This window comes from Curcuma longa, chromosome 21, assembly GCF_044706935.1.
Source record: "Curcuma longa cultivar G26 ecotype Majalengka, Jawa Barat chromosome 21, ITB_CL_G26_1.1, whole genome shotgun sequence".
NCBI lineage: Eukaryota > Viridiplantae > Streptophyta > Magnoliopsida > Zingiberales > Zingiberaceae > Curcuma > Curcuma longa.
The window spans coordinates 2756751-2779888 of record NC_133881.1 but is presented as its reverse complement, the minus strand read 5'-3'; the positions used below and the strand labels follow the sequence as shown (position 1 = coordinate 2779888).

General features: G+C 36.8%; 3 protein-coding genes across 3 annotated transcripts; all 3 read right to left on the bottom strand.

The window, feature by feature from the left end:
* Positions 1 to 9393: 9393 nt before the first annotated feature.
* On the bottom strand, positions 9394 to 9720 carry LOC141814278 (uncharacterized). Its single transcript, XM_074702215.1, has one exon. The coding sequence runs from the start codon at positions 9718 to 9720 to the stop codon at positions 9394 to 9396; it is 327 nt and encodes a 108-aa protein (XP_074558316.1).
* Positions 9721 to 11186: 1466 nt separating this feature from the next.
* LOC141814236 (E3 ubiquitin-protein ligase PUB23-like) lies at positions 11187 to 12428 on the bottom strand. The gene has a single exon (XM_074702172.1). The coding sequence runs from the start codon at positions 12426 to 12428 to the stop codon at positions 11187 to 11189; it is 1242 nt and encodes a 413-aa protein (XP_074558273.1).
* Positions 12429 to 14408: 1980 nt separating this feature from the next.
* On the bottom strand, positions 14409 to 21641 carry LOC141814589 (K(+) efflux antiporter 5-like). The gene is given in 20 exon segments (XM_074702527.1): positions 14409 to 14786; positions 15118 to 15213; positions 15304 to 15348; positions 15500 to 15577; positions 15667 to 15855; positions 16516 to 16611; positions 16695 to 16748; positions 17819 to 17915; positions 18046 to 18134; positions 18504 to 18581; positions 18665 to 18733; positions 18899 to 18992; positions 18994 to 19133; positions 19825 to 19899; positions 19997 to 20072; positions 20183 to 20244; positions 20338 to 20422; positions 20511 to 20578; positions 20745 to 20788; positions 21346 to 21641. Coding segments are annotated over 20 exon segments (1812 nt in total). The 5' UTR covers positions 21581 to 21641; the 3' UTR covers positions 14409 to 14744.
* Between the last annotated feature and the right edge of the window lie 1497 nt (positions 21642 to 23138).

The following is a 23138-nucleotide window of genomic DNA, read 5'->3' as shown; positions in this document are numbered from 1 at the left end:
TAATTGCATGGTTTTTCAAGAAACTAACTGATGATACGAGGGTTATTTTTTTAATGGTTGATCTTGCTTCTCAACCAATCAGGTAACTCCGGGCAAAACTAAATTGATTACGATTTCAAGGATTCAAATCTCGATAAAGTCGACTATCCCTATCGTGACCAACTACAATTTCTCGAATTGTAGAAGATAAAATGGCATCTCCCGAAGTAAAATGAAATTCCCGAACAAGGACAGATCTTTTCAAGAGCTATCCTAGGCTCTAACCCACTCCAAAGATTTTTTTATCTAGTGTAAAAAAGTTTTCACTATTAGATTATTACACATTGATTCTTTTTGTAAAAGTTTTCACTATTAGATTATTACACATTGGTTCTTTTTGTAAAAATTTTTTTACTTAGTCCATCCCTTCCACACCCAAAGCCCAGCCCACCTTCTTTTCCTAGATCCGTCCTTATTCCCGAGCATCAACATCTCTGAACACTAGGTATGACAACATCCCCGAATATTAAATATATCAGTATTCATGAGTACCAAATGGAACAACATCCTCGAATACTAAAAGGGCCAAGTATCCTCAAACATTGAAAGGGGCTAGCATCTCTAAGCACCAAAGGGGTCCAACATCCCCGAAAACTAAATAGGGCTCACATCTCCGAATGCCTGACTTTGCAAGCAGATACATCGCTCTCGAATTCGAAAAAATCATTTGGATCTATTCTTTGAATATTTAACGCTCTTGAAATTTCAAGGACAAACCTATCTAGGCTTGAGAAATGCTCAGTCAAATTAGTACTCAACTTCAATTCTGGGTGATCAAGCAGAGGTTATCCATGTGTAGATTCTTTTCAACAGATATCACCCCTTGATCTTCTAACTTCCCCACAAATAGATAGTGGATGAGTACATGGCAGTCGACGTGGAGATTCCCTCAATAATTATCCTTCAAACTCATTTACAAGGGCATCTTCAGAGGCGCGACTTCAAAGAGGCGCGACACAAAGGTTGTCGCACCTCTATTCCCTAACAATTTCTCCGAAGATATCCACATGGAAATTCTTTTTCGACGACTATATATAACAGCCAATGAGGGAAAGTAAGAGGTATGATTTTTTTTGCTCGCTCGCGGAGACAACTCTTTTCCGTTACGCTAATTTCTTTAATTTCTCTCTTTCACATTTCTACAAGTTTTTCCTTGCCACGTTCGTTTCTGACTTGGACGTCGAAATGACCGCGTCAACAAAGCTAACCAACCCTGACCTTCATTCTCTCGCATGCCATTAGAGTTTGGTCCGCTAATAGTTGGTCATAATCTTAACCTGAGGAGGGTTTGGGAGAGGAGGAACGTGAACAAGTAAAAAGGACACCATTACTAACATTTAAAAAATATATTAAACAATAGGACTCTATTTAATTAAAATGTCCGTGCTAATTTGATGCGTGGAACATGGCGAAAAGAGGAGAATAAAGCTTAGAACAGCTAATTAATTGAGTTGATTAAAGCATCATCGTGCATGTTCAAGCTAAGTACTTAAATCCTAAATGGTGAAGTAATGGCACGTGCTACTGCTTGTTTAACAAATATAATGACTTACTATATATGAGTGCAAATTCAAATATATTTCGAACTTTATTTGTAATTTAAAGGATGATGAAAATTTGCTAAAAGGCCCAAAAAACGTAACACACACAACTCGAAAGTTAAAATTAAATAATTATTTCTCTCCCTCATTTAAACTGTCTTCATTAATTGCACAATACCGTAAAAATTAAGACATTATGTCTAAAATTATAAATTAATTTCAATTCAAAGTGATCCTTAATTTATTATCTTTTAATTGAAATATATAAGGGTAAAATCAAAACGGCACTCTAAATTACCTAAATCATCAAAAAGAATGTAACCTATTATAATGTAAAAATCTACTATTTTATTTTAATCAAAATTATTATATATAAAATATTATTACATTAAAATATTTTCTATCAATTTGATCAAAATTATTTAAACTTCAATACAATCACTTTAAATTAATTAAAATTATTTTAAAATAGTTGTAACGGTTATTTAAAATAGTTGTAACGTAGTTATACATAGTTATTTTATATCTTAAATTTTAAAATCTTGAACTTTAAATCTTAAATTTTAATATAATTATATTAAAATACTCTTTATTAATATGATTGAAATTATTTATATTTATTAAAATTACTTTAAAATAGCTATATCAATTACTTAAGTAACTATTATAATATATTACAATAATATTATCTTAATTATTATATGTGAAAGTAGCTAGTCGTAGATGCTATAATAATACAGGAAGTAAAATACTATATTATAATAGTTAACTGTTATATATATATATATATAGTAATTAATTGTAATTCATAGATGTGATAATATTATTGAAAATAAAAATATTCTTAAAATAAAATATATGTGGAGGCTCATTTCATAATTTTTATAAAAACAGGCGTTCATTTGACTATTAGGCAGAGCGTCCTTTTGATTTTTAACCATATATAGGAATTATTTAAACTCTATATAAATATTCAAAAATAATTCACGTGTTTCACGTAACAGCGCTATCACAATCACAACGTGGCCCTCTAATGAAAATGATAGCAATAGCGATGGTGATTTTAGGAAAATAAATTTAAAAATAATTCATTTTTACTACTAAATCCTTCTTTTATTATTATTCTTTTTTCCATTTTCTTTCACGGAGAAGGAACATAGTAGAAGAAAATATATATATACAACTTGTCATTACAAAATTATATTAGATATATCTTCTTTCAAAACATGCAATTCTCAGGATATGAAGTCTTTTATTTTTTTTAATTTTATTGTTTTTATTTAACGTTTTAAAATTAGTTTATTGCGTCTTTATTATATCTGGTCAATGGATGGAAGAGACTGCAACCGAAACTAATTGACTATTTACCATTAATTATTCAACTTCTCTGTCGGCTAAATAAATTTTTATATTGATTGCTTTTGCTTTCTTCTTTAAAGTAAAGCAATTAATTAAATTTTGTACCTTTGTTTCTCCGTGGTCATTGTCGCGGGGCCCACGAATACATGTGAGAACCAAGAGAAAAAATAAATCAAAATTAAGAGGTAAATAAAATATTTTGGCCATGTTTTCTACATGTCCCTTTTCTAGAAAATTCAGTAGAATTTTTTTGGAATTCAGATTCTTCAGAAATGCACAAGATAAAATATCGTTCTTAAAAAATTCATTTATTCACAACATATGTTACAAGGAGAGTATTATAAAAATAAAATAAAATTTTTGGAAAATTGTCCATCTTGCTTGAGAATAAGAAAAGTAGAGAAATAGAACTTTGCAAGGTTTTTACAAGAAAAGGAAAAGATAATTTCTTGATTGTTTCAAAGAGGGATGAGACCCTCATCTTATAATTAGAGGTGAGATGGTTCATTAGCTATTGTCAATCAATCAGATAATAATTGTATTATAATTAAATAATGATAAATAAATCAATCGATTAATAGTTGAGTTGGTAGCCAATTAATGATGGATAAACTAGCTAAATAAGAGTTGATTTTACAACTAAGCAATGGTTGATCGACTAGTCAAATAATAATAGATTTTGCATAACAAACTTGAGGAGATTGTTTCAACCCATAGCTAGTTTTTCACTTTTTCTTAGATGACAAATCTTTCCTTCCTTTCTTGGACAAAGCCCTTGAGGTAATTACATATATACTTCTTCTTTCATCTTCCCTTGAATTTTTTTTTATATCCATTTGGTACATTGGTCGGTAAAAGGACCCTTACAATGTTCATCTTAGTCATGGGAGCTAATATTTTTGTATAATCAACACCGTAAATTTGAGTATATCCTTTGACCACTAGTCTAGCTTTAAAACGATCTGTTGAATCATCGTTTCATGCTTGACTTTGTAGATCCATTTACACTCTACTACCTTCCTACCCTCTAGTAAGTTGTAATTTCTCATGTCTTATTTTTTTATAAGAGCATCTAGCTCTTCTTGCATTGCATTTTTTCATTTTGGATGTTCATTGACCTAATTAAGGTACTTGGGTTTCTTTACTCGATCAATGTCATTCAAGAATACTTGATGATTTAAAGAAGTATTATTAGTAAATAATAATTAGCAATTGGATGATATATAACCTTAAGGTTATAATGTCGGTGCAAGGAGCACTAGTCTGTCCTTAAAGTTTCAATGTTTGACAATATATCTAGGTCTGATCAGTTTGATCAAGGGTTGATCCAAATATGACCTAATATTTAGATGTGAGTGAAGTCTAGTTAGGTCAATTTGACTAGAAGACTAGCGAGAAGTCCTAGTCGGTTAGACTATGTAAGGAGAAATCCTAGTTGAAGGCTAGATAGGGAAAATTTTAGTTGGAGGTTAGGCAAGGAAAGTCCTAGTTGGAGGCTAGACAGAGAAAGGTCTAATATAGAGGATTGAGCAAGAAAGACCTGATTTGGAGGACTGGGCAAGAGAAAGTCCAAGCAGGTCAAGAGTGACCGGATGTTTGACAGGTGAGAAGTCTACCTAGGGAAGTGACTAGTCCTAACTGGAGGTTAGGCAAAGGAAAGTTCAAACTGAATGTTTGGTAGGTGAGAAGTCTACCTAGGAAAGTGACTAGTCCTAACTGGAGGTTAGGTAAGGGAAAGTCCAAATTGGATGTTTTGCAGGTAGGAAGTCTACTTATGGAACTGATTAGTCCGGGGTTTGCGTGTTTGTATGCTTATCTTACAATAACCAGGAGCTATAAGCAAGACGAAGGAAACATAAGAGGAACACACAGAAGCAGTCAAACTAAATCCAAGGTCAACTTAGGTCAAACTCGAGTTGACTGGATCTGGGCGCTCAAATATTATTCTAGGTGCCCGGATGGTCCAGGCGCTTTTGGAAGGTCCAGATGCTTGGATTAAGAAGAATCAGCTCGGATAGAGTCCGAAGAGATTGGATTGGATCCAAGCACCCGGATAACAATCTAGGCGCCCGGAAGACTCTATATAAGGAGGCTGAACGTGCACCACAAGGAGATTATCTCTCTATGTTATACTCTTCATCCTACGGTGCTGCTGAATGCAAACAACATCCTACTCGTGCAACCGAAAAAGTTTCAGGAGGAGTGCGCTGTGCTCAAGACTTTCATATCGACCCGACAAGAGTTTGTTTATTTTTAAGTCTTGCTTTTTGTACTTTTACTTGTTATTATTTTGGACTGTAAAACGTATTTCTCCGCCTCCGAACGAAGGTTTGGAAAAGAGACCACTAGCGGACAAGCGCCTCTCATACATAAGCCTTGGATGTACTAACTCGGGGGAGGGTTAAGAACCAAGTAAATCCATGTGTCCTTGTCTCTTTTGCTAATTACGTACATTGCTAGTCTCTATAATAGAACAAACGAACAAAAACGACGCACGCGCTACCCCTCTAGCACGCTCATCGATCCTACATATAATAATCTATCCATTTGGATGGAGGGAACCATTGCCTTGTGAATCTTCTGAAGGAAGGTAGAGATAATGAACTACTAGTTTCATTTGTTGGTAGAGTTGAGACAATTTGAGATTGATCTATCCCTTGGTCAGTTCTTGTTTCAGTCTATGAGGGGTTACATTCATCATCTTCTCTTTGTTTAAGAGTGTTGTGTCCTCCTTCGTCAGAGTCTATAGTATTTTCCTTTTCACTTGATTATAGAGGAAGAATAATTGACTCTTATGGAGTATATGAGAACATTTGTAAGTCCTATTTTTCTGAGTTTTTTTTCTTTTCTTGACCTACAAAGTAAAACTCATTTTCTACAAATATCACATCTTTTGATGTATATATCTTATTAGTAATAGGATCAAGGCATATATATTCTTTCTGAAATTAACCATACCCTATAAAAATGCAATGTCTATTTTTTTTTATCAAGTTTGTCCTTAAGTTGTTCAGGTATATGTACATAACAAACACAACTAAATACTTTCAAGTGTGAGATATTTGGTTTAATGTTGATGAGTAGTTCTAATGGAAATTTTCCTTTGAATACTCTGGAGGGCAAGTAGTTGATAAATGAGTAGTTGTATTAACTGCATTGCTCCAGTAACTTTTTGAGATGCTTGCATAAAACACTATAGTTCTAGCTATATTTCTAATAGGTGTCAACTCTTTCTTTCTGCTACGTTATTTTGTTGTGGGGTGTATGAATAAGATGTTTGATGAATAATTCTCTCTTCTTATTTTGTTTTTAAATTTGTGACTCATGTATTCCCTTCCATTATCAATTCTAAGTATTTTGATATTAACATTATATTGCTTAAAAGTGTAATTAAAGAAGTATCTGAATGTCTCAAATGCATGTCCTAGTGTATCTAGTTACATAATCAATAAAATATATAAACTATTTAAAACCTCTTCTAGAGACAATCAGGATAGTCCATATAACAGAGTGAACAAGATCAAAAACTTTATTATATGGTGTTTCAGAAATATGATAATACATTCGGGTCTCTTTTCCAAAAATACAAGCCTCATAATATCTTTCTTCACAATTTTTTTTTGATGGGAGCAATTTTTGTAAGACTTGTTTATGTGGGTGACCTAATCTAGCATGTCATAAAAAGTAACTATCTCTTTGACATGTTGTGTGCACATTAGTATTTTAGTCCAAAAAATAAAGATTATTTCTTCTGGATCTCCTACCAATAACCTTGTTCATTTTGAGATCCTAAAAGGTAACAAAAATAGGATTAAAAACAACATTACAATATGATCTTTAGTGATTTTGCTAATGGATAGTAGGTCATAAGTGAACTAGAAACATATAAAATATTATTATTATTTTCAAAAAATTATACCTCTCTTCGTTCCTTAAATTTTAAATTGTGTCTGTTAGCTACTTTTACCATCATATGGTTATCTAGTGGTTTGATATTACTAATTTTATTTCTATCCTTAACCATATGATAATCACATCTTGAATCAATTAATCAACTTTGAGAACTAAAAAATTTAGAAGTGTTCGAGTAGTTACCTTGATCATTTATGAATATTTTTACTTGCTCGAGCAACTTTGTGATGTCATTGATGACGATTTCTAGAGTTACAATCTTGGTTGAGGTTTGGGATGGATGAAGCCGTCAATATTTTTCCTTTGTGTGATTCGTCTTCTTGTAGTATCCAAATATAGCTTTGGCTTTTTGTATGTACTTTATACACCTTTTGTTCTTCTAAGTCTATAATGAGGCCATGACCCCTTTGATTGTGAGGCTTCAAGTCTCATGCTTGTTGTAGCTCTTTGAATTATAGCCCTGATCTCTTGATAGGTAGGAAAGTTTTTCATCCTCAGAATATCTTAACGTAGAGGAGCATATGACTCTTCTAGAGACATAAGAGGCTAAATATCATATCTTTCCTCTCTTTGTTGCAGTAAAATTTTAAGAACGGTTGTAATCAGTCTCAAGATATTATCTTCATTCCATAGATCTTTATAGTGTCACTAAACAGTTAGGAAATAATCTTTTTTTCCTTTTTGATAACTGTAATTTATCTTTTGATTTCGAAGATCCTTACCAGATTTGATTCTTGTCCATATGGATTACTCATATGCTCCAAGAGGGCCTTTAATATTGGGCCACAGGTGACCATTGTTCTATGGGTTTTATCCATACAATTTGACAAGAGAATAAATACAATTCATCATCCTTCTCTTTCCCAACTTTGAAAGAAAGATCTGACTCAATAGGAGGATCCTTTGTAATATACTTCAAGAGCTTCTTTAATTTGAGTTTAAAGATCTTTTAATGTGAACGACTTAAGAGAAATAATTAAATGAATTGAGAATGACTAATGAAAAAAAAAAAAGAAATTGTGTTGAACTTGATTCCCTATCAGAACCAACCTTTCCACTCTGATACCATATAGAAAATTCACAAAAATTTTCTTGGAATTTGGATTCACAAATGCACAAGATAAAATATTGCTTTTAAAAAATTTACTCTTGTATTTATAAGATATAGAATATTATAAAGAAAAATAGGATTCTCACAAGAAGGGAAGATTATTATCCCTCTTATTTGAGAATAAAAAAAGTAGAGAAAAAATAGTGCAAACTTTCTACAAGAAGAGAAAAAGAGAATTTCTTATCTGTTAAAAGAGGAATGAGATCCGCATCTTATAAGAGGTGGTTCATTAGTTGTTGTCAACCAATCAGAAAATAGTTGTATAATTAAATAATGATAAATAAATCAATCAATTAATGGCTAAGTTCAAAAAAGAAGTCATGAATTTAATATTGAAAAAATAAAAAACGTGTGTTTATATTGAAGAGGGATAATATATCGTCGTTCTTCATTTGCTTTCTCAATATTTGCTTTCTCATTCACTCCTATACTTCAACCCCTCTTATATTAAAAAATTAAAAAGAAATAATTTTCATCATCGCCCTCTTATCCCTGATTGACACATTCGGTAAATCCCTTAATCCCATGTAAAATGTATTGATCATCTATCTATCTATCCCTGATTGATCACATGATCATCTTGGTTACGAGAAAATAAATCGAAAAGTTACTCTCGATTTCATTTAAGAGACGATCCCATGATTGAGTTTTTTACAGCAAGCGGCAACAAATTGATAGACTTGATAAACTAGATAAATATAAATTGATTTTACAATTAAATAATAATTGGTTGATTAGTGAGAGGATAGTTGGTCCAACTGAATTATCTTGCAACACCTTTGATTTATATTTCCTATATATATAAAAGAAATTTATTATTCCCTAATTAAGAGGAAAGAGGAGTAAAATTTCAATTTTATAACTCTTGAAAAATAAAAAGTATAATTAAACAATAGATTAAAAAAAAGTCGGGAGCTTTAGGTAAGTTTTCCCCCAACGAAAGCAATATTAAAAAATAGATTTTAAAAAAAAATATGGAGAAACTCGAAACTACTTGATTATTGTTGTTTGTAAAAAAAATATAAATACATAATTAACATACTTTTACTATATAAAAGGTGAAACAACCTCCGACTTCATTTAATCAGCCATGCACCAGAGGCCCAGATTAAAGAGCCCATTTATACAAATTAATACTTTAATACCCTTCATTAGGCACAATTATGACATTCACCACATTGTAATCATGAGTATTTGGAATTAAAATTTAATTTACGCCATTAATTCACGGCAGGAACATGTGCAGTGAAATGGCAAAGATTTAATCACTCTTTAAGGCAGATTAAAATTTTCATTTGTGCTAATCAAGTGGATTAATATAATGCCATGCAGTTCGGGTCATACTCCGTTACGTACGTGCTCACATCGCCATATTTAGCTTTATTTATAACGTACATGCATACAGCATATATATATTTGAAACCTATGCGTTTACAGATACTTCTCGCCGGCGCCGGCGCCGGCGGAGGGGTAAGTGGGATCGGCACCGACGGGGCGATGGTGGTGCTCGCCGACGAGGGGCACGTGAGTGGTGCCGCGGTCGGCGGCTGCCTGGTCCCGGTGCTCAGCCTTCTTCTCGTGGTACTCCGCCTTGGCCGCCTTCTCCCGCGCCTCGCCGCGCTCCTCTGCCGCCGCCCGGCCCTCGGGCGTGCGGGCCGTGGCGGACTCCGCCTTGCCCCCGGCCTTGCCGGTGAACTCCTTCACCTTCTCCTTGGCCGCGCTGGCCGCGTCCTTCACCTTCTCCTTCGAGGATTGCATCGCCACTAGCTCCAAAATTCTTAACCGAGAGATAGATTGCCGGAATCCGTTTCGGGATTTAATTTATAGACGATCATATCGTCTGGTGGTTGAGTCGTGGATGGATAAGGGCACAGCAAGGGCACTTCGTGGCGAACATGCAGATGTGGTTGACGCCTGTTCTTTCCACGTTAGCTATTTGTTAATATAAGATTCTTTTAGGATTTTCTTTCCAATTTATACAAAATTTTCACTTATTTCTAGTCTATATCTAGATTCTAAATCTTTAGAATAAATTTATAAGATTAAACTATGGATTTTTAATCTATCTCTCTGTTACGATTATACGAGGCCTTCGATCGTCAAAAGGCATCTAGCATAGCGCAGTCAGCAGTGATCAGATCCACGAAATACAATTGATCCGGTAGGGTTCTTGAGTGATTACGTGGACAACGTGCAGAAGAAAAGTTTAAAGAAATATAAGAAGGTGAGGTAAATATAATTATTGGTTAACTTTTGAGATCTCATGAATCCAAAACTCAACCTCTTCGGTAAAGGTATGCTTCCTGTATCACTTGTCGATCTCCTATTTTGGTATCTCCTGCTCCTCTTACGTCGGTATTGTTAGTTTCCTGCATGTTTAATTTCCTTCTTGCATATCACGTCTGATCGACCTCTTATTTTGATCTCTCAGCATGCTTCTTGCATCACGTGCCGACCTCCTGCTCTAGTTTTGGCATGCTTTCTGCATCAAGTGCTGACCTCCTGCCTCGGTCTAGGGCATCACGTGTTGACCTCTTTGCTTCTCGGCATGCATCACATGTCGACCTCCTGCTCCGGTCTCGACATGCTTCCTGCATCACGTGCCGACCTCCTGCTCCGGTCTCAACATGTTTTCACACGCCGATATCGTGTCGAAGCCGTGATGTTCGATTGGCAACCTTATATAGCGCATGATTCTTATCCAGAGAAACGGTCATCTGCCCAATCTAGCGGGGAGCCCAGAGTTGTTTCTTCTGAAGAAATAGGAGCATATTCTCAAAACATACAAAAACTAACGAAATCTTTCTAAATAAGGAGAGGTATATCGGAATATTTCCTAAAATTTCTTTTTCACGCAAAATTTTAACTTGAGTGTTGGAGTGGTTTGTCGGGATCCACCCCACGCCATTCTAATTCTTTTTTGAGTATTTTTCAAGTTCTTTTATCTCTCCCGAGATGATTCACTTTGAGGAACGCGTACCTCAATAGTTCTTATGTCTGAACCAGTGTATTGATCGAAACAATAATAAATGCTTGCATCTTTATTTCATGTTTAGAAGTATATAATGCATTTAATTTAGATTATATTTTCAGGAACAAAAGGGCGAATCTGTAGCTCTCCAATCCAAAAACTGAAAAGTTTTACAGTAAAATTCTTGATTCTTATTTCGTTCGATAGGTTTGAGGGTTTTGTACACGATTTTTGATTTGAATTGGAGCGAGAATCAATGATTCAATCGCATCAAGTTTGTCAGCTCATTAGGACAACAGGGGAACTGCCTCCATAAATTCCCATGCAGCTTGATCATGGCGATCACCCTTTTTTTGTTGGACGACCGGCCGTCGACGTGCAACACTGCCACTAGTTTTCCCACCGCCCCGACCGCCACCATCTCCTCCGCCGTCTTTTCCGCTGCCAAGAATGTGCTCGCCAGCCACAGCACCGTCACCCCCAACTTGGTTGCCGTCTCCGATACGCGCAGCAACTTATTCGCCACGGCCGCCACGCCCAGCCCGTGCTCCGCGAACGCCGCCCGACCCTCCGACAGCTCGCACAGACGCTTCAGCAGCAGCAGCGCCCGCTCGCAGCTGCTCCGCCTGGCCTCCGGCAGCAGTTCCACCAGCACGCGCACCGCGCCGGCCTCGACGGCGCGCGAGCGGCTCCGACGCGAGCACGCCGCCAGTTCCAGCAGCAAATCCAGAGCGCAGGAGCTCAGCTTGGTCGAAACGGAGATCTCGTCGGAGAGCAGCTCCAGCAGCACCGTGAACAGATCGACTTCCTGGTCGACGGGGATCCACTGGTCCCTGTTCAATTTCGAAATTTTGACCAAGATGGACATAGCGTCGACGCGGGCGTCGGCGCTGCCGCTTTGAAGAACGGCCAAGATGGGCCTCAAGTGCTCCGGCTTCACTAGAACGTCGAAGGTGGCTCGGCCCGACAGGGGAAGCAGCGCGAGAACCCCGAGGGCCTCCTCGCAGGCGCCGAAACCGGCGAAGACGGCAGTGTTCCCGATCTCCGAGACGACGCACTCGAGCACCTTCGACGACACATTCTCATCGTCGAGAAGACTTGCGTCGCCGGAAAGAACAGAGCGGAGCTTTCTGAACCGGGTGGCCTTGAAGGGGCCGGTGCGGATGCTGCAGAGCAGGGCATCGACTTCGTCGACTTTCCGGCGATCAGATGGAGAAGGAGGAGGAAGGGAGGAAGTGGAGGAGGTGAGGAAGGAGGAGATGAGGCGGCCAAGGGTGTGGTTGGGGGTGAGATGGAAGGAGGTGAGGCGTTGCATGGTGGCGGGGCAGGTGGACTTGTTGTAGGCGAAGAGCCACTTCTCGATGTTCTTCCGCTCGTAGGTGACGCCGGTGGCCACTGTGACGGGGTCGCGCATGAGCTCCATGGAGATGGGGCAGAGAAAATGGACAGGAACCCCTGTTTCCGCCGCCGCCGCCGCCGCTTCTTCTTCTTCCATGGCGAGCAGATCTTTCTCTGACTGGGCGGGGGGTTTGTATATGTTTTCACGGGGTAAGTTGCAATTTAACCCTCAGAAATTTCAAGAATTCTTTCCGACTGTGATATGTTATTTTCTTGCAATAAGTCAATGGGCAAAGATTCAAAACGTAAAGAGGAAGGAGTAAAGTGAAATTAAAGCCATGATAGAGATAATGGATGATGAGGTGATCATATACACATAAGATACGGCTTAAAAGTCAAAGTCAACGGCCAAAGGTGCTTGTAGAATATTTTTATAACTTGAATTATATTAATCTAAAAAAGATTCAAATAACCGATTAGATTGTTGAGCTGCCTTTCTCCTCTTCCATGGATGGCTTTGATTTTTATTTACCAAGAAACTAAATCTTCCCAACCACAATCTACAACAACTTGCTTGATTTCGTCCATGATTGATTGGAGGTGGATATGTCAAGCCTTTATTAAATTGAGCATTTAGTAATAAAAAGTTGGCATAATCATCCATTAAAATAATCAAGGTGCGACATTAATTAAATGGGAATACATCCGACTTTGAAGGAGTTAAACTGCTCGCATTAGTAATGCTTAATCTAATTAAATGGGAATATATATCAATACAGAAGAACAATATGCTATAAATTAGTATAGCAATATGTGAATGAAGATGGATTATTGAATAGTTCTAGTAGGATATTTCACAATAAGATGGTATGGTCAATAAGTAGGAATTTTTTCCAGCAGTGATGAAAGCTCAAAGGAGTTCCTCGAATGCATCCAAATTACTGGAAAGGCACAATCATGATGCCCCAAAATCAAACAAAAAATGCTTGTGTCCACAGCTAATTCAAAATGGTAAGCTTGATCGCGATCAAACAAAGGAACACTTGGACTGCTTCACCTGGAATAGCAATGAATTTAAAATTTTGATTTGGTTATTTTGAAATTTAAATTTTTTTATAAAAAATTGATGATATTGGTTAAAGTTCAAAAATTTTTACATCGAATATTTATGAATCATATTGATCAATAAAATTCTTATCAACATGCTAAATAAAATTTTAAAATGAACAAATAAATTTATGTTATCAATCTCAATAGCCAACTACATAAATTTAAAATGTAAAAATTTCAAATAATCAAATAAAATTAAATTAAGAATTTGATAACATCAAAATGAATCAAGCTCAAGTCAAACTTAACTAAGCTCAAGCTTATAAAAAAAATTAAATCAAACTTGAACAATAATTTCAAAAATTAAATTCATTTTAAATTCCATTTGGATTAACTTTGTTACTTTATTCAATAAACTTAATATCATACAACTTGACTCGGTTTGTGTTATTTTAGATGATTATTTGATAAACATGTATGTATGAGCATTAGAATTTTTACCAACATTTCAATTACATATTCAACGATAAAATGTCAAAGTCTACGGGAACCGGATTGGCTTAGAATATAAGAAAAAGTAAACAAGAACCTCTCTTTTTTCATGTCATGGTCTTCACTTGGAATAATAAGCATGAAAATGAAATTAGTATTTTGCATCTGCTACTAGTTAGCGTCATAAATAAATCCATTTGTTTGAAATTTAACACCAAAGGCTGATATATTAAGGTTTGAATTTTTCAATGTATATCTTGGGTTGTTGTGCATAGCCACCACATCTTGAAGAAGTATACTAGTATTACATGGTGACTTTTCTTTGCATATAATGCAAGTTCTTGTGGGGTTTTTAGTAAATTTATAATCGTTAAAAAAAGAAATAAAAAAATATCAAAACTTTTTAATCTACCACACCTTAAATTCCCATAAAAAATATGATGTAACTAAGGCATTCTTCATCGGATCGTGGGAGTTCATCCAAGTTTTATCACCTTAATTCATTGTTTCTACAGTTTGGAGATGTTGAGCACCCTTTCCAAGTGGTAATATTTAGCCATCAGCTTTATATAGAAGAATAAAAGAAGGAAATCAATAGCAACAAAAAGAACCAACACAAAAAAAAAAAAAAAAAGGTGAGATAACAATGTCACATACAGCCAATGATCATAAAGGTTGCCCCAAAATGAAGGGAATTTTTTTTCTTCTTCTTTCTAGCTAAATACGACCATTTCACCGGTCTCATCTTCATCATTCACTAAGATGTATATATATACACACAAGAATATGTGAAGCCTAACTCTAAGTTACAAAGTGTACCACCCAGATTAGTTTAGGTATTCTGCTGCGCTAGTTGGCACTGCCCATTTTTCACCACTAAACCACCTGCCGTAGCTGCGCAGCTGAGAAAGGGGTTCTAAGAATTTTGATGCTACAACGACCTGTCATAAGCTTCATGTATGGTAGTTTTATCCTGTAGATAGCATCAAAAAACAAAAAGGATCAAACTTTGAGGATGAGCCAGATCAGTGACTCAAACAATTAAACTAGGAACCAGAGGCCGAATCAGTGCAGTTCTATTTAGTGAAAGGCATCCGGTTCAATCAGAAACCGGATAATTTCCAGAAGCACAGTAGAATGGAGCTCAGGTATATGTCAGGAGAGCAGAGTGTATCTTCGGGTCCAAACTATTTCGTTAAAGGAAAAAAATGAACCAATCTAAAAACCTCCAAAGGACCTAAGTTGCCGATGCCTATCAAATTGCTCATGAAGTCAGAGATAAAGAAGAGGAAAAAAAATGTTACCTCATTCTGCAGGCTAGCCTCCGATGAAAACCATCGCATGAGATTACCAAGGTGGATTATAACAGGAATTAGCTTGAACATTAGGGGAGTTGTTACCTGATCCAGGAGGAATGAGTTCAACTTTGGAACAACGAAAACAGAATAAAGAAGGTAATAGTTGAATAAACAGAAATACAAAAAACTCACCAGGCTAAGTGCTGTTGTTCCTAAAAGTAATAGGTACATTTTCCCCTGCAAAGGATGAGAACAAAATCATAATCTAATGTGTAATGTGTGTGTGTGTGTGTGTAAAACATAAAAGATGACAGATCAAAGAGGGAAAAATCTAAAATCCAATTCAACCTAATCCAAACATGAGAAGAAAAAAAATGCAAAAATTCACCTCAATTAGATGAAGATTTGAAGCTCGACTTAACAGAACAAATGCAAATTCCCCAATTTGAGCTAATGACAAACTCACCTTGGTTGCAAATAAATAGCAATATACCATTAGAACACAAAAAGCAAATAATTCTAACAAATAATGAAAATTTCAGAAATGAAACTTACGAGAAATGCTGTCCTGATGCCATATCCAAAGGCTTTCACTACAACAGTTGCCACAACTGTCTTAACTATCACAACCAGAATAACTGATGCTAACAATATATCAACATGGTGCCAGAGGAACTGAACATGTATGAGCATGCCAATGCAAGCAAGGAAAAGTGCAGCAAATAGATTCCTGATTGCTTCCACCTAAACACCCAAGAATAACAGTTAAAAAGCTAAAAGCATAAGACAATTGGGGAAAAAAGAACAATTCTGGACCTAAGCTACCAATGACCAAATTATCATCTTGTTTCATTTTTATTTATTGCTGTGCTTTATCAAATTACACAATAAATTAAAACCTAATAGTGGGTTCTAATTAAAAAATTAAATATGAGGGATTCAAAGAGAGATTGCCAAGTTTACTTGGTTATGAACCCTAATCAGCATATCAGCTTCTGTGTCATTTTGAAAGAAAATGTGCTTTCCATATATGTTAACACAATTCAGCTTTGTAGGGCAAGGCATGATATGAATCTCAGTATTTTACATTTCTATTGCTTTGCTTTAGCCGGTAGAGGTAGATCTTAAAATTTTCCAAAGTCAAGGCGCAGAGTAACTTTAATTCAGTAAGCATGGTTGGAAAAAAAAAACAAAATCATTGTGAGTCATCAAGACATGATGATGGTTTACTAAAACATATAACAAATGACACGAAAGTCCATCCTGAATGTATATTCAAATGACTAAGAAACTTAAGTAATCCCTTCAAGCAAATTACATAGAGTTGAGACGAAGATGCCTTCAGCTGAATTTGAATTTTGCAACCAAAATCTTAATGAGCCAAATATAAGGAAACCAGCATACCTGTTCTAGGGTATGATGAGCATAGTCCGTCGTAGATATCATAACACCAGCAACAAATGACCCTAACTCAAGACTTAGACCTAAATAATCACTAACCTGATGAAATAACATTTATCATGAGATATAAAATGCTAGTGGAAACTTTGAGCTATATTTGAAAAAGGTCAGCATCCACTTACCCAAGCCAGCAATAAGCAGAAAGCTACAGAGGCCAACTGGTAGAGCTCATTAGTCTGCAAATATAGTAAAGATTCAGTTTTGAAGCAACAATAAAAACTCCATCAAGCAAGGAAATGGCTCTTGTTTTACAAAGGAAAACAGAATTATGTCAGTCAGCCATCTGTTATTCATATCAACATTAAATAATAATCAAATGAGATGATAATATAAGTCAGTATGCCACTACCACTCCCAGAAGGTTGTGAGGCCGCCGAACTGCTGCTAGGGTTTCTCTCTTCCGGTCTAAAGAGTTATATGAGTGATTCTTTTCAATTTATCATATAGTTGCATTTCTTAGCCACCATGTAAATAAAGGGGCTAGCGTGAAGGAGTTGCATGTTTTTCTCTGTAACTATCGTGCATGAAATGTAAGCAAATATAGAACAAAGTGGATGTAAGGAAAATTTGTGAAAATTTATTAGAGAGCAAGATGCAATGATCACACACAATGGCTGCACTAGTCCTTTGTTAATCTCAATCAAAACAGACCTCCGAATCCTCAGCTACGCAGGTCTAACATCAGTTCCTTGACTGTAATTTCCCATTGTTATGTGCCAGAGGACAAGCACATTGGCAAGGAGGGTGATATTATGAGCACTAGCATAGAAGCACAAATCCAAAGGAATTGCACAAGTTGCTGAATTTCTAAGTTATCATATACTTACGAGTGGTAGTCGTGGCCTGCTGTGTAAGGAGTTATAACCTCCTCTCTGTGACTATCTACCATGCGTGATATATAAACCTACTAGTGAAGGGTGGATGCAAGGAAAAGAAACAAGTTATAATTGAAAGGAAACTCTCCTCCATTCTCTCAAGCAATCCTCAACCCATGGTTCCAGATTTTGGTTTATAATAAACCAAATTTTCACAGAAAAATATCTAGCAAATTCAGGCAAACAATTTCCTGTTAAACCATATCATCGTACTCAGAAACTTGCCTACTTCAAAGGGAAAAACAGTTCTTCAGCAAAAGGAAAATCCATGTTCAATTGGTAAGCCCAAAGCAACACCAAAAAAAAGGTGAATTACAAGTCATCAATGTGTAAACATTACCTACTTGTACTACATAAATATAATAACTTACTTGAGATGACAACTGAATCATAAGCTTCAGGAAGCGAGGAACAAATGACCAAGATAATAGAGAAGCAACAGTAATGAACAGTGACAATACCATTAACCTGCACACAACAATTTCTTCAAAACAATTGCAGTCGTTTGTCATCTAAAATTTCATAAAAATATGACTCATTAATGTGAAACAGAACAGAAAAGTGTTATCCAAAATAATAGCTTAATGATATAACTTACGACTTTGTCATTGACATAATTCCATGGAAAAGGCCACTATTTCCACCCAAAACAGGTAGCAGAGCAAATAAAAGGCCAACTGCACAATCCTGTAATAAAACACAGAATTTAAAGTGCGCCCTTCAAACATACATAGCAGTGGACCTATTTGGCGTGTTATTTTAATATCAGCTTAATCAATTAATAACATCCATTGTATTGGTTTCTGAGGAAACAAACTCATGCAGCTAATATGACCATATCCAGCAACCAAGTTAAGAACATAACTAATCATAGTCTTAGTCATGAATATCAATATATATCTAGGAAGCCAAGCTTTATTAGTATATTGGATGGTCAAGTAAAAATTTAGTAAATACGTAAGAAAATTGAAACTGTTACAGCATTAAATCTAGGTCAATATTGAAACAAAAACCTTCCTAGCAATTCTATAAAGAGAGGAAGTTGATGAAGCAGACCTGAAGAATAAGGGTCCCAATTGTTACTTGTCCATGAAGGGAACTTGTGATATTCTTTTCCACCAAAAACTTTGATACCTGATAATACAGTTAGCAGCAGTATAAAAGAACTGTAAGAATTCAAACATTCACCATATTAAAATTAGACGAATAGAAATCACCACAGCTGTGGATGACATTGATAAGAATGAGCCAACAAATATGCCCTCGGATGATTTTCCGCCACAGAGCTGCAGAAATGAAAATCAGGATACCTTCAGAGAATTTATTGCAAAATCCCAATAAGAAGGCAAAATAATATGCTTAGAGAAAGAACAATCACAGCAACATTAGGAAGAACTCAGTGATCCCACATAGAAGAAAAGGTAACCAAATAGATGATAATGTTTGCATACCATGGCAGTTAGGCCACATAAGAACATGAAAATAATTATTTGAAGTAGACCTCCTAGAATAGCAACAGGGCCAACTGCCTTAAGCTGAAAATGATGGAATTTTTAGTACAATTATATATTAAATAAATGCATTTTCAAAAGCAATACTATGTTCAGTAATGTATCTAGCAGAGGAAAACTCAAGACCAAGTGCAAAAAGGAGAAAGACTACGCCAAACTGAGCAAAAGTCTCAACCTGATCACAAAATATCCAATTGACCATACGTTAAAAAAATGTGTCATGTTATAGAAGCAAGGTAAACAGCGTAAGAAAGTTGAACAGGTTATCATGGAGATATTCCTTGAGCCAAGGGTTTTGTAACTATTATATATGCTATTACCCATGCCAACAATCAAAAGTCTCGATCAGCTGGCTTGTGTATCTTTGACAGACAGAGACAGAAAAAAAAAGCCAACATAGGAATCCTTATAATATATTGTTAATGTGAGTGTTCATCATCCCTAGGAGTTAAAATCACTTCATTGGATTCCTTTGTGTTAGATTACTATAAGTTGACTTGGGAAAGTTTCTCAGTACCGTCACAAAATTACCTTGTCTTTTGTGATCTCAATTGCAGAATATTTATCAATTTCATGGAAGCTGAGTTCACAACAAAGAGCAATGAGCAGCAAAGAAAATAAAAATACAAGGGATTTTTGAAATTGGTCATCTTTTCTCATAATATGTTTGTAATGCTGTCCCGATTATTGTTTGCAGAAAGTTCAAGAATACAGAGAGCAAGTTTTCTACTAGACAACCACAAATTTGCAAGTTTGAAGCTTAGTAGATGAATAACAGTGTCACGATGCATTTGATTGAATTCAGATAAAGGAACAAAGGATAATAATTATTAGAGAGAAATCTTTTGATAGATTTATTAGGTTACCTGAACAATTTCACTAATAAATCTCAGACCACCTGGCCCAATGAGAGATCCAGCAAGAAGATAGCCAACAATGACCTAAAAATGAATTCATGCCAACAAAAGGGGGGAAATCATGTCTTTCCTCAATCAAACCCATACAACATGAAAACATAACTAATATGATAGTACTCACTGGTTGTCCTAGGAAGGAAAACGTAATGCCACCAATAGTGGCTGAAACTATCACAACCACCAGATCTGAAATTAATCTGTATGCAAGAACTTAGATTTAGCTATTCGATAAATGAAGTACACACAGGAGTGCACATATGCACATCCAAAAATAGGCGTGCAAGTGAATTGGCTTTAATAAATTTACCTTAAATCTACTTGAAGTACTGGATATTTTGTTTTACGATTAGACATTACAAATACATTATCCTGCAACCAAGTAATGTATCAAGTCAATAACAGCACTTTCAAATATAAGGGAGTGGGGAGATGGTAGCCTACTGATCTCTGATTTCCACAAACCTTGCTATCTATTAGGGTTGTCATGTCATCAGAACCTTCATTTTCCAGATTAAAAACATCCCCAATTTGGAATTTATTTGTTGAACTGCAAAAGCATTAAAAATACAGCCAGTAACTATCCATGCACTTATTGCTTATTTGCTGAAGATTACTGAAGTATCAATGTTTCATACTTTTGTTCATGACTATCATTCTTCTTTGACTTGTCATGAGTAATTATAGCAACAGTCTCCAAAACAGCCTGAAAAGCACAATAGTGAAAGTTCCATTAGTTGCATCAAATCTTTACACCTGAACAAATGAAACCATAAAACAATCTACATTTGAGATAAATAAAATGTCACTAACAACAACTAAAATCTTCAGCAAACAAGAAGACAAGTGAGCAAGTGGAAAGTCACACCTACTTGATGATCTGCCACAGAGTTGTTGAAGTTACTTTCATCATGACCTGACAAATATTAATCAGTTTATCAGTACCACCTAATGACACAGAACTAAACAAAAAATACATAAAGAAGCAACAGATGCTTAATTTTCAAATGAGTTGAGAAACATAGAACAAAAATTTCTCACAAATTGTAATGTCTATCATGCTTGAAACTACATGCGGCGCCATACAGAGTGGATATTTTATTCTTTGTTGTGGTTAGAGAAAGTAAGTGATTAGAAAAGAGAGAGACTTCTTCGGAAAAGTAGTTAAATTTGTGAGGAAATCAATTTTCACAATAACATGACAAACACAAGGATATTCATGCGTCGAGATGAATTTTTCTTTATTTACAACCTATTCATTTATCGTTCTTAGATTACGCAAAACTGGATGGAAAAATGAACTTTCCGGAAGAGATAAAGAGAAATCAACTTCCTAACAGCACATGCTTTAGGAGGCATTTGTTAGGATAAATGAAATTATTCTCTATATAATCACACTTCAGTCGCCCAAATCAATAACCAAAGAGAGGAACCAAAGGGGAACGAACGAAAAGAAGAACCTTGACTGCTCACCTTCCGGTGTGTCGTTTTCGGAGAACTCCTTCTCGAGGACGCGATCGAACATATCCGCGATGCTCCCATCTCCAGAGTCATTCCGTACCTGGCTCCTCACAAGGTCACCGTAGAACTTCTCCCTCGTCTCCTTGTCGGGCCTCGCCAGCGCAGGCGAGGGGGCAAGGGCGACGACAAAGAGGAGGAGCAGCAGCACCCGGAGGGCTCCTCTGGCCAAAACGGCCGAGGCGGCCATCGGATCGAGGATTTGGGCGATCGGGCGGAGGGACAAAGGATCCCTAGAGAAGCATCGGGGGACGGAGAGCGGCAAGCGAAGGGAGAGGGATCAGGTCTAGAATAAACAGCGGGCCCTCTTGTTCGTCAGTCGGTATCGGTAGGCAAACCGTTTGGATCGGAGAGGGTATGCGATGGGTCCACCGCCACGGGGGCCTGGAACGAGCGACGCAAACCGGATGGTCTCGTTAAGGGAAAATGACTCTGGGCTATGGAGAATGAATGAGATGAGCGGCTTGGATTTGACGACGAGTGACGAGGCGTGACTCGAACTCAATTTGATCGGATCCGATCTTGGATAAATTTATATATATATATCGATAATATTCAATGCATATAAGTATATGTTCATATAACAGTCAATTATGATTTAGTATAATTCAAATTATTAAATTTGTGCGTGACAGCAGGATCATCATCTGTGTATCCATATATATATATATATATACACGAAAAGGTTATACCGCGCGTCGGCTTCATACGCGCCCGTGTGCGACAGTGGGATCACCGTCCATCACGCGTGATCGTGAAGATCAAACTGTTCAAAAATGGGAATGCATAGTGCCGCGAGCGCCCGACCCGTCGTTGTTCCCGTCGCTGCCGCATCGCCGTCCGACTACCGCCGCCCACCGGACCGAGCCCGGTCGACGCGTCACTCGTCAGCGCGCCGATCGGCGCCGAATTCCGGCCGGATTGTGGTCGGAATCCGATCAATTCGGTCGAAAATTGCCGCATTCAGCAAGTGGCCACTGTGGGCCAAATCGCGGCCGGAGACCGACCGAGGAAGGATCACCGGCGGCCGACGGTCCTTCCTCGGCCGGTCTTCGGCCGCGATTTGGTGGAAATCGATCGTGATTTGGCCCACAGTGGCCCGCACGCTGGTTCAGCAGTTTTCCGGCCGAATTCATTCCGGCCATAATCCGATCGAAATCCGACACCGATTGGCGCGTCAACGAGTGAGCCGTCGATCGGGCCTAGTCCGGCGGTCTCTGGTGGTCGGACGATGTGGTGATGGCGGCTAGAGTGACTGGGGGTCAGGGCTGTCGTGCACGGGTCACATAAATCCCGTCGCGCAGCATAGAAAATATGAAATTAATTAATAATATCAGCATGTGATTCAATATAAATTAATAATAAAAACTTCAAACATGAAATTAAACTCCCTTTTTATTTTATTGAATCACATGCTAACGAAAAATCAATGGGAACTAGTTAAAAGTACTGACTGACTGAAGTCGGTAAATTTAAGTGAATACAACAAAAGATGAGAAACCTTGGCAGCCTAAGAAAATCAATTTCCAATATGAGTTCCCTTCAGTAAATTATCACTGGTTGAGGCATCGTTATCAGATATCAACCACTTCTTTGTCGTTTTCATCCTTCTGCATGGATGCGTAATTTAGCATAAATGAACAGGAAGCAGCATCCAAAACAATAACACGTCAGAAACAAACAATTCATGGGAAACAAAAGAACTAGCTGCATGCTGCTAGCAGCCACTAACAAAGTTACTCACTCCC